Here is a 15,286-nt window from a genome sequence, read left to right as displayed (position 1 = left end):
TAGGAGCATCTTGGGCCTTCTGAAATGCAGACACCGATTCCAGGTGTTCTTTAACCGGGACTACTGCTTCACCTTCACGAGAATTCTTTCGGAATCCGTTTTGTTCACATGACGCTTTCAGGTGACCTTCCTCTTTACACAGGAAACACTTCTGCTTCAGACCCTCATAATAGATTCGTCCTCGTCGGTTTAGGAAGAAAAGCGAGGCCGGTATTTCCTTTGTCATCTCAATGTGAACACCTCTTACTCCGGTGAACAAATCAAGTTCCAGTTCAGCAGGTAACTTTTCTCGGATTAACCTTTTAACGATTCCGTATTTTCCAATAACGACGGCAATATCGGAATCCGACACTTCCGGTGGCAGATCGTAGATCCGCACATGCCTCCCGCGACTGACATCTTTATCTCCATACTTTCACTATTTGAGTAGTGAAATTGAAGGGAAGCTGGGTTTTGCCCAAGAGCAGCCTTCATAGCATCCTCTGTTCGAAATTTGATAAAAATCGATTTTTCATCGGCAATTTTGTACGATGATTCCATCGTAGCTTTGTCCGCATTAAAACTTTTAACGAACCTGGCAACTTCAACAATTGAAGGTCCTGGAGCCTCATCGGGAAAACGGAAAGAAATCGTGTTTCTCACTAGTCCGTCAGCCATCTTGGCCAAGAAACGATTTAACACAAAAATGAAGCGTGACAGAAGATATCGATTATAGCTACTAATCGAAAAATACGTCCATACGTCACAAAGTCTGATCGTCAACTGATGGTTTAAAGCATAGTGCACAAAAAGTAAGTTAAAACAATATGATCGGCTTGGTTATATGCCGATTGAAGTGAGCCCCGTCTAAAGACGGGTTTAGGCTTTAGCGAGTTGAATAAATAAAATGATCCCAAAATTCCATGAACACGGCGGATGATTCCGAACAAGTGCCATACGCGCTGCTAGGGGGATGAATGAACACAAAAAGTTTCAAAAGTGGTAGTTTGACAACTGATTAATAGCTTTAACCTGTTTTCGATCTTTTTTAAACCCTAGTGATATCATTTCAGGTGTTTGAAAAAAATCGTAGCCCCATTAAACAGAAACCGCTTTGGACAGTGTTCAATGTTTTCAATATCTGTTCATAGGAAATCTAGCTGAAATGTTGTTATCAACTGTTTTACATCCAGTTTATAATGCTTTGTCTGGTTTTTGAAAAAAAAAAAATAAAAAATTTTATTTGCACTGATTCACAGATGGATGTTCATCTTTACCCCATCGATTTGGTCCTATGGGGTAGTTATGAGCACATGTTCTGATGCATTTCCTGACATTTCTACTTAATGCTTTTTAGAGGTCAAATGTTTTATTCATCAACTTAGGGGCACTTTTTCCACTCCTACCCCCCCCCCCCCCCTAGTAAAAAAAGTAAGATTTACTACTAAACTGCCTCCCCCCCTTGTAAGATCTTAACACATAATGACCTTGAAAAAATCTTATCCGGGAAATATCAACCCTCGGTATTCTATATTTCAGAATCCACTGGACGAAATTCAATTAGTTGAGAGTCTTTGGATTACGCAAAGATTTAAGATTAGTTTTTTTTTTAGAAAATAGGTTCATTATTAAATTTGATCCGCAATAAAGTTTTACATTTTTGAGAAATTAATTTTTTTAATGAGATTTGGATTGGATAAATGTAGGTTCTCTTCAGTCTTTGGAAAAATTTTTTGAACACAATTTTATCAAAACTAGAAATAAATTTCAAAAATGAAAAAAAGTGAAAAAACCAGAAATTTGGGAAAAAAGCTCAATCCGTAAAAGTTTGATACCTTATTGTTGATAGGAAAAAGACAGTAACATGTTTTTAACAATACGAGTAGTGCGTACGAATAGTTTTTTCGTTAACGATAATGCTGAAACCAAAAACCGGTATCCCAGGAATAGTTTTCTTGTGACGAATACAGATTTAACGTCTTTCCAAAACCGGTATTTTTTTGTTATTAAGAAATACCAAGGTTATAAACTCGACTTGAAGAAATATTTGATTTTTCTAGAAATAAAATTTACCATTTTTTACACAAAATGGTAAAATTTATTGCGTGAAATTTGACATAATCAATCATGAACCTCGAATCAACAGTAAAATATATGAAAAAATATGATAAATTTGATAGGTGAATAAGTCCACAAAGCACAAATATAAAAGATCAATTTTCCCGTATTTATGCGGACAACAAAGATTCACAAACTCTTTTCTTAAAGTCTTATTTTTATACTTACTTTTTTCAACGTAAACTCATTCGAATACAGCGTTCTAAATTGGTAATAAATGACTTTCTGTTGGTTGAAGCAAAAAAAAAACATGGACCCTTCTCTGATGATTTTTTTCTTTCAGTTTTGTGAGAAAAACTTCTGCGGTACTTCAAGTTTTTCTAAGAAAAAAGAGCAAATAATGTGAAATTTCTATGATAAAAAATTTATTAAGTTAGTATATAATTATTTGGCAACTCTGTTTATCTTGTGTAGCAATTTGTTCAGAGGTTTTCTAAATAACCCGTTTTTATGTGTTTTTAACTGTTTTAATTATTGATGTTTAGTCCTTCTTTTGAATCACTCTCAATAGAACTCGGTAATTATCGAGTACTTGCGTGACATAAGAAGGAAAGAGTGAAATATCGCGTTAAAGTTCCGAGTGTTGTAAGAACGTTTTGTTCACCTTGGATGTTTATATAAACAACCCATCGCGATTTTTTTCAACCGAAGTGACATCTAGCGTGAAGCATTATAACCTTACTGCAGCGAGTTTATTGCATACCTGTCAGGCGCAATGGAATCCAACTGCTCGAAATGCAACGAGGAAATTACAGGAATCGAGCATATGGCTTGCAGAGGAATTTGCAGCAAACGATTCCACATTACGTGCACTGGCCTAACAAAAAGTTTGGTAAGGCAAATGGACACGTTATCAAAAAATTTCCTCTGGTTTTGTGATGACTGCGTTGCATTGGTTTTAAACTCGAGCTATCGTTCAGTGGCATTTAGCGCTCCACCGGAAACTAACGCTATAGCACAGCTCACAAATGCGATAACAGAACTGAGATCAGACATTCAGCAGCTTGCTCCGAAACCAATTCGAACTCCGTTGTGGAACAAATCGACGCCCACGCCTGAGCTGAGGCGCCCGCTGAAACGAACACGGATTTCTGATGCTGTATCTACTGAGCCCTGCAAATTGGGTTCGAAAAATGCTTCTAATGATATTGTCACCATCCCTCTTTGCGACGCCGATAACCCAAAACTGTTTTGGCTTTATTTGTCACGGATCAAACCGGACGTAACTGAGGACGCCGTTCGAGCTATGGTCCATGCCAACCTTGGGGTAGAAGAAGCCAACGTTGTAAAATTAGTCTCCAGAGGCAGTGATATGAGCTCTTACCGGTTCATATCATTCAAAGTTGGCATTTCTCCAGACTCCAAACAAAAAGCATTAGATCCTGAATCCTGGCCCAAAGGATTATACTTCCGGGAATTTACGGACTATAATTCCCGACAGTTTCGTGGCCTTCAACAGTGATCAATTTCAACCGCCGCACAGTTGGACATCGGGACGCACCAATCATGTCAGTTCGGAAGTTCTCTTCTCTGGCCACCAACGACCGCTCGATCCTGCCGCAAGTCGTCCCGTTTATCGGTCAGGTGGTTCAGGGGGAGGCTTCCAACTGCCATACAATGACAAGTATTCTCCTGTTTTATGTTTTTCTCCGAGTCACGCTCCTCTGCCTTCCAGCCTCGCATCAAGCGCGTTAATTCAGTTTAACTTCAACCGTTATGACGCCCAATTCAACACGGATGAAAATTTTATGCTACTGCTTGCTGCTAATGACGCTTTTAATATCGAAACCAATTTTGCAAATTTCTACTGGACGTCGGGACGCACCACTCAAGGCAATTCGGAAGCTCTTTTCTCTGAACACCAAAGACCGCCCGTTCCTGCTGCAAGTCGTCCCGTCTGTCGGTCAGGTGGTTCAGGGAGAGGCTTCCAATTGCCATGCCACGGCAAGTATTTTTCAGTTTTACGCTTTTCTCCGAGTTACGCACCTCTGCCTTCTAGCACCGCGTCGTATACGTCGTATGCTGCCCGTAGTTTAGCACAAACTTATCTTGATGTCGACACAACTTCTGGGAATATCACTAGGACCTCGGGACGCACCTCTCAAAGCAATTCAGAAGTTCTTTTCTCTGACCACCAACGACCGATCGTTCCTGCTTCAAGTCGTCCCGTGTATCAGTCAGGTGGTTCAGGGGGAGACTTCCAATTGCCATACTGTGGCAAGTATCCGTCTGATTTCAATATTTCCCCCAGTCATGCATCTTTAACTTGTAGGCCCGTGTCGGGGGTGTTGGAAAGGATTTCATCTGCCTGTACGAATGAAACAGCTTGGTGTTATTATCAGAACGTCCGAGGCTTACGCACCAAGTCAGAAGACTTTTACCTTGCGACCATCGAGTGCAGCTACGATGTCATTATTCTGACAGAAACTGGTTTGACTGACTCATTCAACTAGGCCCAACTTTTCGGTAATGGTTACTCGGTTTTCCGTTGCGACCGCAGCTCGCGTAACAGTACAAAAAAATGCTTTGGAGGTGTTTTGATTGCCATTAAGCAATGCCATCCAAGCAGCTTTGTGACCACGGAATGTGGGATTGACCTGGAACAAGTCTGTGTTGCTGCTACCATTAATGGAAAAAACATACTCTTCTGTGCTGTTTACGTGCCACCTGACAAAAGTAATTGTGTTCACATTATCGAGTCCCACGTGGCCACTATACGTGAACTGTGTAACCGTGCTACTGCTGATGAGTCAGTTTTGATATGTGGCGATTATAACCAACCTCGTTTGATGTGGACTGAAAGCGAAACAGGTGCTAAACTAATGAATGTTGCCGCCTTAAGCGCCGCCGCCGCATCCTTGATCGATGGAACTGATTCGTTAAATCTGATCCAACTCAACTCTATCAGGAATCATCTCGGACGGACACTTGATTTGTTTTTTGGCCTGAGTGACGAACAAATTGAAATAAGAAATGCCCCTGACATTCTGGTACCTGTAGATTTGCACCACCCGCCTGTCGCATTCGATTTACCAGCTGCTGTGTTGGCAAGTAACTCCTCGCCAAACACTTCGGATCGTAGGAGTAGACCGTTAAATTTTCGGAAGACGGACTTTTCGCTGCTCTTACAGTACTTGAACAGCATTGACTGGGATGCAGTTTTCGGCAACGCATCAGTAGACGTTATGACTGAAACTTTCTGCAATTTGATTGGTACTTGGTTGAATTCGCATGTTCCCAAATTTAAACGTCCTGTTACACCTGCTTGGAGCACGCCCAGTTTGCGACAACTTCGACGCGAAAAAAATGCATGTTTACGAAGGCTTCGAAAAAATCGAACGGTAGACTCTCAACAACAGTTCAAAGCAGCAAGCACAGCCTACCGCAGACTCAATGCATTACTGTACAAACACCACGTTCTGCGTGTACAATCTGGTTTACGTAAGAACCCTCGAAGTTTCTGGACTTTCGTAAATTCGAAACGAAAATCGAGCTCCCTACCTACCTCAGTCTTTTACAACGATGCTGTTGCTGACACTCCAGACACGTGTTGCAATTTATTTGCTGATTTTCGGGCGGTCTTCCTGGACACTGCCTCTTCCGAAACTGAGTGCTCTGATGCCACGTTTCACGTCCCGGCGGATTCTATAGATTTCAACACCTTCGAGATAGATCAAAGGCTCATCGAAAATGCCGCAAGGAAACTGAAAAGCTCTTTTGCTCCTGGACCTGATGGAATTCCGGCTGTTATTTACAGTCGATGCATCGAAGCTCTCTCGTTGCCGCTAGCCCAAATCTATAACCGATCATTTCAACAACGTAAATTCCCGGACTATTGGAAAAATTCCTTCATGTTTCCTGTCTTCAAAAACGGCGAACGAAGAAATGTGAAGCAATATCGAGGCATTACGAGTTTATCGGCAGGATCCAAGCTTTTCGAAATTGTTGTAAGTCAAGCCCTCTTACGCGCTTCCTCACATTATATTGCCGCTGAACAGCATGGGTTTATGCCTGGCAGATCGGTGAGTACCAATCTTTTAGAGTACACTTCGTTTTGTCTGAACCAAATGGAAAGAAAAAAACAGGTCGATGCTATATATACCGATATCAAAGCGGCATTCGATACGATTAATCACGGAATCTTACTCGCTAAGCTAGCTAAGCTCGGTATTCATGACAACATGATCTCTTGGTTAAAATCATTCCTCACTGAGCGGTGTATTAGGATTAAATTTGGTGAAAGCATATCATTTCCATTTACTAACCGATCTGGCGTGCCGCAAGGGAGCAATTTGGGACCTTTACTGTTTGTTCTGTTTTTCAACGACTTGATCCTTAGCTTGGAAATTGGAACTAAAATAGGATATGCTGATGATCTGAAACTATTCGTTCCAGTTGAATCCACTGTCGATTGTGCACACCTTCAATCTTTACTAGATCACTTTGGTGAATGGTGTAGACTTAAAAAGCTATCAGTCAGCGTCTCCAAGTGCTCCGTTATAACATTCCATAGAAAGAAAACGCCAATTTTATATGATTATAACATCGATAACCAGCGCCTTGACAGGGTATTTGAAGTTGACGACCTTGGAGTTATCCTCGATGCTCAGCTTACGTTCGATAGTCAACGAACTTCAGTTATAAGAAAGGCGAATCGTCAGCTTGGCTTCATCTCCAAAGTAGCACGAGAGTTCAGAGACCCATTGTGCTTGAAGTCACTCTACTGCGCACTTGTCCGGTCAGTTACAGAACATGCTGCAATTGTTTGGGCTCCCTATCAGTTATGTTGGGTTTTGCGAATCGAGCGTGTACAAAAGCGTTTTGTTAGATTCGCTCTACGACATCTACTCTGGCGTAATCCTGAAAACCTTCCCGCATATTCCGACCGGTGCCAGCTTCTGGGATTAGAAACGTTGGAACGCCGCCGAAAAACTCAACAGGCATCATTCATCGCAAAAATACTGAATGGAGAAATTCAGTCTCCAAACCAGCTAGGAATGATCAACTTTAATGCTCCTTCGAGGACTTTACGTCATCACTTTTTGCTATCGAATCGAACCCACCGAACATCTTACGGCCATAATGAACCAGTGAGTGCAATGATGCGTACGTTCCAGATTGCTGAGCATCTACATCAATTGGGGGAGCCATCTAGCCGATTCATCAACCGAGTACGCCAGTCTTCATTGTTTCGTGTTATCTTATTGTTTTGTATAGATCCTTAGTATAGATAATTCATTAAAACAAAATGTTCGATGAATAAAACTTAATAATAATAATAATAATAAAAATGAGTTTCTTTCAAATCAGTCGATTATATTGACTTGACAAGCCTTGTAAATATGACTGTTCACTGATTCAATAAGTTTTTAATGCGTGTTTTTGTGGAATAAAATGAGATTTGAATCTTCTGTATATGTACATATATCTTTCAATTTCATGATCCCTCGCACGTACGTGAAATAAAGCCTAACCCACGATATTCAGGTGAAGAAGTGATATAGTCGCTGTGAAGAACATTTCAAACTATCGAGTAGCCTAACTCACCTAAAATATCACACGTATGGAGAGGTAAAAGCAAATGAAATAAAAAAAAAACCGAAGAAAAAGAAAAAAACCAAAACGTAAAAGTTGTAACAAGTAAAGTTGTAGTTTAATTTCTACTCCCGGAACAAAAGATAGAAAAAAGTCAGTAAAAGAAAAACAATAAACAGATATTTTATTCCGTTGCGTAACATCCAAATTTTGATTAATTTAATTTATTTTACAAGGTTTATACATGAATTGAATTGAGATTTTATAAAATAACCCATTTTCTAATTACTGCTAATTATTTTCATTATTAAGTTTTGAATTGAGATCTTCTGATTCCATTTCAATCGTTGCACAAGTCTCGGGGTAAATATGAAAAGATTGGGGTTGTTTTGAACACAGCTTTTTAAGTAAAAAATCACCATACACTGCTAGGAGAGGACACACACTAGGAGTAAATGTAACTTATTACTTCTGTTATTTTTCAGAAATCTTATACTAAGTTCGTAATCCGTGTTCATAATTACCCCCTTGAAAGTAGGGTAAATTTAAACAGACGTCTCAAGGACATAGGTTGTGACAAAAAAAAACTTTGCTCTACAGAGTGAGGAAGAGCACGGACACATTAATTGTAGGCAGCTTTTCAGAATTTACGATAAGAACTAAGCATATGGTGGCTGTAAGTGTGCCAAATCAAGAAAATGTTTTTGTTGAAATCGCAGGTTTCAGTGGTGGTATATAATTATCTTTATTCTGGTTTGTCGTCACGTCCTTCAATAACTACCCACTACATTAGCGATAGCTATTTGTCACTTCTTACTTCGCATATTCCCTACACGGGAAAGTACTCATTTCTCAATGAGAACTCTGATACTTTTACCCGGAATATCTGGCAACACTGTTGTGTTACCACGAACCCATATCTTCTTTTGGTTCCGCGCGATACAGTAGAAATCTTCTGCTGATGGATCGTTCTGATCCATGCAGGAAGCCATTTTCTGGAGGATCCGAACTCACCGTTTCAACAATTTTCTTACACATGTGATATGGTTGCAATTGGTTGAAAATCTCTTTAAAAAAATCTTGTTTTGCTTGAATCTTTGCATTATTTACCACGCATAATTTTGCTGGAGAGCTCGAGTCTTTATGTCAGTAGTAGGTAAAGAAATAAATAGCTTTGCCGCAATGCACGTTCCAGCACATTTTTGACATAGAGTTAACTTCGATCGACATTGAAATTTGGCGACCTCTTCTTTGGGTGTATACGTCGTTTCACAAATAAGTTTTGAGCAAAATTGTTCTATGCAACAAAAATTATTACTAGAGGAGAGTACTTTCCTTTTCGAAAAATGAAAGCTAATGAAAATTAAAGTTGAACTTCAAAATAGTAAGATAGTAAGTTGCTATCGAAATACTGGAATCTGAACTTTTCCTTTACCGTGGTTAAATAAAAGGGAATCTTTCGATTGCTTTCATCCAGTAGAATTATTCAATCAAGTAGGCTCACAACTCATATTAGAGGGAAAGTTCAACAGATATTTTTACAAAACCACGGGTCATTGCGTAAAATCCCTCGCAGCTCAAGCGACCCAAGCGTACCTGTTATTCGTGTGTCTTGCTCTGGACCAAATCGAATGCTCTTATTGCCTCCAATCGGAAAAATCACCCTCCAAAACACATCACTCATAGCGGTCGCGAGTGCGGCAGTCGAAAACAAAAAGGTGATCGAAAAATCGGAAATGTAAAGGTACAACACCGCAACAAAAGTTGGTAGCAGATGAAATTATATAAATAGCATCCTGAAGGATGGATGGCTTGGAAGAGTCCGGCCAGCCGTTTGAATCCTCGGAAATTCCGCAATCCTTGGCGTCGCGTCGTCCAATTTAACGATTTGGAAAAATATGATGAATGGATGATGGGAAAGCACCCATCATTGGAAATGGCAAAGCCATGACGATCATCACCAACAATGTGGCTTCAACATGTTGTTTAGGTTGTTTCATAAACAAAAAATATCAGATGGCATTCAAACCTCTTCAAATTGATATTGTTATATTTGTTTCAAAAATTCATATTTCTTCACAGTTTCATTTTTTTTATTCCTAGTGTTTCTTTAATAAAGGAATTTGTAAGACGTTCTTCGTTTTATTTTTGAAACACCATAAATTCTCTTTTTGTATCGAGTTGGTTTGAAGAAGAATGAATTACGGCGGCTCAGAAACATTGTTGGTATCCTTTTTTTTCCTCGTTGGCCACGTACCTTGTCCATCATGTACCCCACCGAAAAAAAACCGGCAAATCATCAATCTCATTCCGGTCCGTTCGGCGGTGCAATCCGCTTAGAGCAGGCCAATCTCGTTAAGGCTCTTGGATAAATTAGCTCGGTTTAGTGATTGTGGTGAATCTTTGCAATGGGCGGCCATATTTTTCGGGAACACTCGCTCGCATTTCCCCGCGTTAAAAAGGTTCAAAACAAGACGTCAATCAAACGCTGCTATTCGAGTGGGAAGAGTTTGTGGAATTTGGAGCAGCTTTTGATGTATGGGTTGGTATTTGCAGAAATATCACTGAAATTTAAGAACTAGCAGGAAAAAATAGTATTATTTTCGTGTTTCATATGTTACTGGTACATATTCCTAGGGGTCTCCTTATGCAATGTATAAAGTATCCCTAAATGTATGTTGGTTATCCACCATGGGTGCACGGACTCACCGCAGTTTCTGCCTAAGTATTTGTTCACGTAAATTCTTTGGATTAGATTCTTTAGATTTAGATCCAATAAATTTTACAATACACCAAACGCGATAATGTCATGTAAAAATACAGACTGTCAAAAATAGGCACACACAAAAGTAAACCAAGTGTTAAGTCAAGTCGTGCACGAGAGTATTTTGTTCAAGCAGTTTTCCCGCGAGTAAGTAAGGAGATTTTCGAAATGCAAAGATGTAGTTCTGGAAGCGGCTCCACGTTACTCAATTATGGATCCGATTCTTCAGGGAAGAAAGTGAAAGGGTGAATGTGATATCTAATTAAAAATGTCTGAGATCAAAAAAATCTTTGTCGCTAAATAAAAACTCAAGAACTAGTACTTGAGGTGGCTGAAGATCTGTGAAAACAATAGTGATGCTTACACAGTTAGAAATTTAAAATCCAAAAGGATGATACTACCATGTCTGAATTTAATAGCCATAAATTTTTGTATACATAGTGAACTTCAAAAGTTATCGCTGGGATTATGAATCTGTCTGAAATACTTCAACCCATTATGGCATCTTAAGTTACTTCTGCACTATGGCTTTTGTGCGAGCAAGCTTCAGAAACGGGCGTGGTTTTTCGTCGCCTGCAAACATTTCCGCGAAATGATATCCGCCATGGGACCGATTGTGGCTGCAACCCACATGCGGTTGAACACACATTCAACTAAGACAAACATTTCGCAGGAGAATGAGGACGTGAGGCTCTTCAACGCCAAAGTTTCACCCAAAAAACCACCGAAAGCGCGTGGCCAAATTATCACAATCGCATGAAGAAGCAAGGCTCCAGTAAGCCTAATGGAGCGAGAAAAGAAAACCGGGTAAAAATGCGCACTGGAAAAAGGGTTTTTCTGGCTGCCTGCCGTAAAGTTTTATGTCATTATAATCCCGCTTTATCGCCGAAGCAATTAAATTTATTGATGCGACGGGTTTCGTTCGTTTCAGGCCGAGGAGGCAGCGAGAGTTTTGCAATTTGACAAATTATTCACTCCCGACTTGATGATGGCGGTGGACGTCGCTCGCCTCTGTTTGTCCACCATGACTTTATTTTTCGCGTTAAAAGCATTGCAGCGTGTTGTTTGCAGGAGTTTTGCGAGTGTTCTTTATTGCCGAAAAGGTGCTGACATGCGACCGAAATGTGAATGAATGAATAAATGAGAGAACATTTCAACTTGAAAGGATATAGAAGCTAATCAACTGGTGCGGAGTTTGCCGTTCCCGGTTTTTTAAATTATACGGAAAAGGAAAACGACAAACTGTCTTTGTTTATTCTGATTAAGGAACCTGGATGAAAAATACTATTTACATTTAAAATCATTTGCCTCAGTTAACACAATGGAGAGCTATAAATGTTTACATTTTTTATACTATTTTATCGTGAAGTGAGTACAGTGGAAAAGAATTCAACTTGAAGCAATACATGTACGTACCTACATAATTCTAGCCATAAGCATTATTTTTTATTGATTTCTTCTGCGGTCTTCCACTATCGTAGTGCGTTCTAGAAACTCGCTTGATTCTTATGTACGTAGTCATACATACATATATGGCGTATAGAATGGCTTTACCCCCTTGGGTGAACAATTACTTCTTCTAGTTTTGCCTTCTAGTAAGGAAACGAATTTATTTTAATGGAAACTGTCGGACTAGTTGAGGTCATTTTCTTCGAATAAACTGACGATTAGAATTGATGATTTTAGCATTTAAAGCATGCTAGCCACCACTTCTGGAGGTACATACAGCCAGTAGAAAAAAAAAGTCCGTACAGCACTAATATCAACATCAACATCAAAGTATTCTTCAATAACATGTACACATATTTTATTATGTTGTAACCCTGTATAATTCTCGATCGTTTAGATGCTAAAAAGACTAATCATTTGACTCCGAAAAAACATAGATTAACAGAATCAGTGGATCGGTAGCATTTATGTTAAGGGAAAATTAATAATACAGAGCTTTTTATCAAATAAAACTGTGTGAATTACAGTTCAAGAAAATTCGGCTGTGATCTTAGGAAAAATTGGACACTTAAATCCCCAACGTACGGACACAGTTTTGGTATAATTTTTGTTTTACTTACCTACTGTATGTGCCATATGGTTGCCATATAATCAAATATATTTATGAATAAAAAGGTCTTTGAACTGAATGATAATTTGTTTACTATATAATGTAAAGATTTCTCATTTACACAGTACTGGTTAAAACAGTACCTGTTTTGAGAATATTTTAACGTGGAAGTTAGAGTTGTACGAATATTATTTTTACTGAAATCAAATGATAGATTTAAGTAGGGATATCTGCTCAAGAATAGATTTTAAGGAAAAAAAATCATATTTACTGCTGATTTTTAACTTCCAACTTGTTGGTAAACTATGTGTTCGAGTAAGTAGCTTGGGAATGATGAAATTTGTTCGGTTTGATTTGAACGATTATCTCAAACAGATCTACATATGATCTTCACTCGAATATAAGCAGTTCTGAATTTGCCTCCAAATATACCGTTTTCCGTTGTAACCGTAATTTAGAAACCAGTGATTTGAATCGTGATGGTGGCGTCCTTATTGCCGTTAAAAATTAAATAAATTGCAAGTCCGTCGCTTTAAAGAACTGCAACAGACTTGAACAAGCAGTTGTCCGTATTGCGCTTGATCGTCAAGTTTTATTTTTGGGTGTCGTTTATTTACGTCCTAACAGTAATCCTATTCTCTATGAGTTACACGCTGAATCAATCCAGCAAATTTTTGATATGGCTTCTGATCGTGATATTGTGGTCGTCATGGGGGACTACATCTTACCAAATCTTTCATGGACTTCTGAAGAAGATCTTGATGCCTTTATACCGAACAATGCTTCGACCGAATCCGAAAATGTCCTGGTAGAAAAATGTTGTGTTCTGGATTACATCAAATAAATGATAATTTGAACGCCAACGGCAGACTTCTCGACCTCGCTTTGGTAAGCGACACAAGTTCGCTTGACGTTTTCAACTCGCCAACATCGATTTTAAAAATTGACACACACCACCCACCGTTTATTTTAAAACTTGGCAATCGCACTACACGCTGCTCTATCGAACGAGTTGCACTACAACACCAGTACGACTTCCGAAATTGTAACTACGATGACCTAATCAACGCTCTCGTTTCAATTGACTGGACAACAATACAAACAATTTCAAACGTCAATGACTGTGTCTCCTGTTTTTACGAGCAAATTTATGCATCCTTGGACACAGTTGTACCAAAAATAGCTCCTAAAATTTGATTTAACAATCGCAAGCCATGGTGGAATCCGCATCTCCGGGTATTACGTAACAGTTTAAGGAAAGCAAAAAGGCGTTTCTTCCGAACAAGATCTAACGAAGATAGATCAGTTCTATTAGATGAAGAAAAAACCTACGAACTCGCTCAGGATAGTTACTTTCGTGAGTACGTAATCCGCACTAAAATCGAGCTTAAAACGAATCCCGCTGCTTTTTGGTCATATATCCATAATTGAAAAAACTACTTCAGGATCCCAGTTGATATGACATTCTCCGGTAAGACAGCAGAAACGTTTACCGACTCCGCAAACCTGCCAGTCAGTTTTCCTGAATGATGATGGACTCACTTCGGCTGTATCACTTGAATATTTACCGTCATACAATATCCGTGTACCTACTCTTACACTTTCTAATGTTGACGTCTGAAGCAGTGAACGTTTCGAAAGGACCAGGACCTGACAATTTGCCACCGGTGCTCGTAAAAAACTGTGCTCTCGCAATAGCGATACCTCTAACAAGAATTTTTAATATGTACCTGTCATCTGGAGTTTTCCCGCAGGCGTGGAAAATAGCATCGATCACACCATGCATGAAAGTGGCAGCGCACATTCCGTCGAAAACTACCGTCCAATTTCAATCCTTAACTGTTTTGCGAAAGTACTTGAATCTTTGGTGTACGATGCTATATATCCGTCCATATGTAATGGAAGCAGTTGTTCCAGCAATGTCAACAACTTCAAGGCGCCACTCCCAAAATGGAAGGCTGCTGACACAAGGTCACTGACCGGCTAAAGACTCCCTCCCACTGCGGGTTTCAAATAGTGGCTCAATCACTTCGTCAATCTTGCCAACCCAACTGTCGTTTGCCAATTGAGCTTCAAAACGTCTTACCTGAACTGATAAGTTCTATCCTCAAGTTGTGGACTTTGATTTTTTAGCTGTTAAGTCCTAGCCAACCACTATATGCAACAAACAAGAGAATATAACAATAAAATCTATCTACCTAACTAGCTTTCGGTAAACTCACGTTTAGTGATCGTGCCAAAACGCACTAGCAACGATCGCACCGAGTGATGTCACTACTTGTGAACACTCTAGTGAGGATCAATCGAGGATACTGGCGATACAACCCACCTGAACTACTCGGTGTTACCTTTAGAAGTGAAAAACTCACCCAGCAAACATTTTTGTAGGTATATTTCTCAACAACTTTGTTATACGTTTCATATACATTATGGAATAATCGTATGAAACACGAAAAAACAGCATTTACCTACCAAAGTGGAGGCAATATACATACCAATTTTCAACTTCAGGCTAAAGCGATAAGAGAATACGATTTCGACACCATATTCATACATACTGAAAGAATGCAAGAGATCGCAAGTTTTTTTCTCTCAACGCATGCGAACTGTTGCCAGCGACAATATTTGCTGCCTCTGTCATTGGGCAATTCTCGCAAATAAACCATGTGATTTTTAGCAATCTGGTTGCACTGCTGGTCGCAAAGAGAACAACAAAGCTGTTCTCTCTTTTGACCCACGCGAGAGAAAAAAATGAACGAAATCGTCTTCAAAATCTGCAAACATGGCGGACTTTTTATCATATCCGATTTAAATCATTTAATACGACTTCG

At 39.4% G+C, this 15,286-nt stretch overlaps 2 protein-coding genes across 8 annotated transcripts in view; both read left to right on the top strand.

Moving 5' to 3' along the window:
* Positions 1-15,286, top strand: part of LOC129751786 (potassium voltage-gated channel protein Shab) — a 372,964-nt gene that overhangs the window by 70,405 nt on the left and 287,273 nt on the right. The window lies entirely within an intron of this gene.
* Positions 3,814-7,005, top strand: LOC129752545 (uncharacterized). The gene is made up of 4 exons (XM_055748319.1): positions 3,814-4,041; positions 4,551-6,119; positions 6,654-6,835; positions 6,879-7,005. The coding sequence occupies exons 1-4, from the start codon at positions 3,814-3,816 to the stop codon at positions 7,003-7,005; spliced, it is 2,106 nt and encodes a 701-aa protein (XP_055604294.1).

This window comes from Uranotaenia lowii, chromosome 3, assembly GCF_029784155.1.
Source record: "Uranotaenia lowii strain MFRU-FL chromosome 3, ASM2978415v1, whole genome shotgun sequence".
Classification (NCBI taxonomy): Eukaryota; Metazoa; Arthropoda; class Insecta; order Diptera; family Culicidae; genus Uranotaenia; species Uranotaenia lowii.
The sequence above is the reverse complement of the archived record's forward strand: the minus strand, read 5'-3'. Positions and strand labels throughout refer to the sequence as shown.

Excerpts from the sequence above, each read along its gene's own strand:
- LOC129752545 (XM_055748319.1), top strand. The coding sequence starts at position 3,814 with ATGACGCCCAATTCAACACGGATGAAAATTTTATGCTACTGCTTGCTG. Across the intron at positions 4,042-4,550 it reads CTTCCAATTGCCATGCCACG|GCCCAACTTTTCGGTAATGG; the intron begins GCAAGTATTTTT and ends TCATTCAACTAG. Across the intron at positions 6,836-6,878 it reads CTCTACTGCGCACTTGTCCG|TTATGTTGGGTTTTGCGAAT; the intron begins GTCAGTTACAGA and ends GCTCCCTATCAG.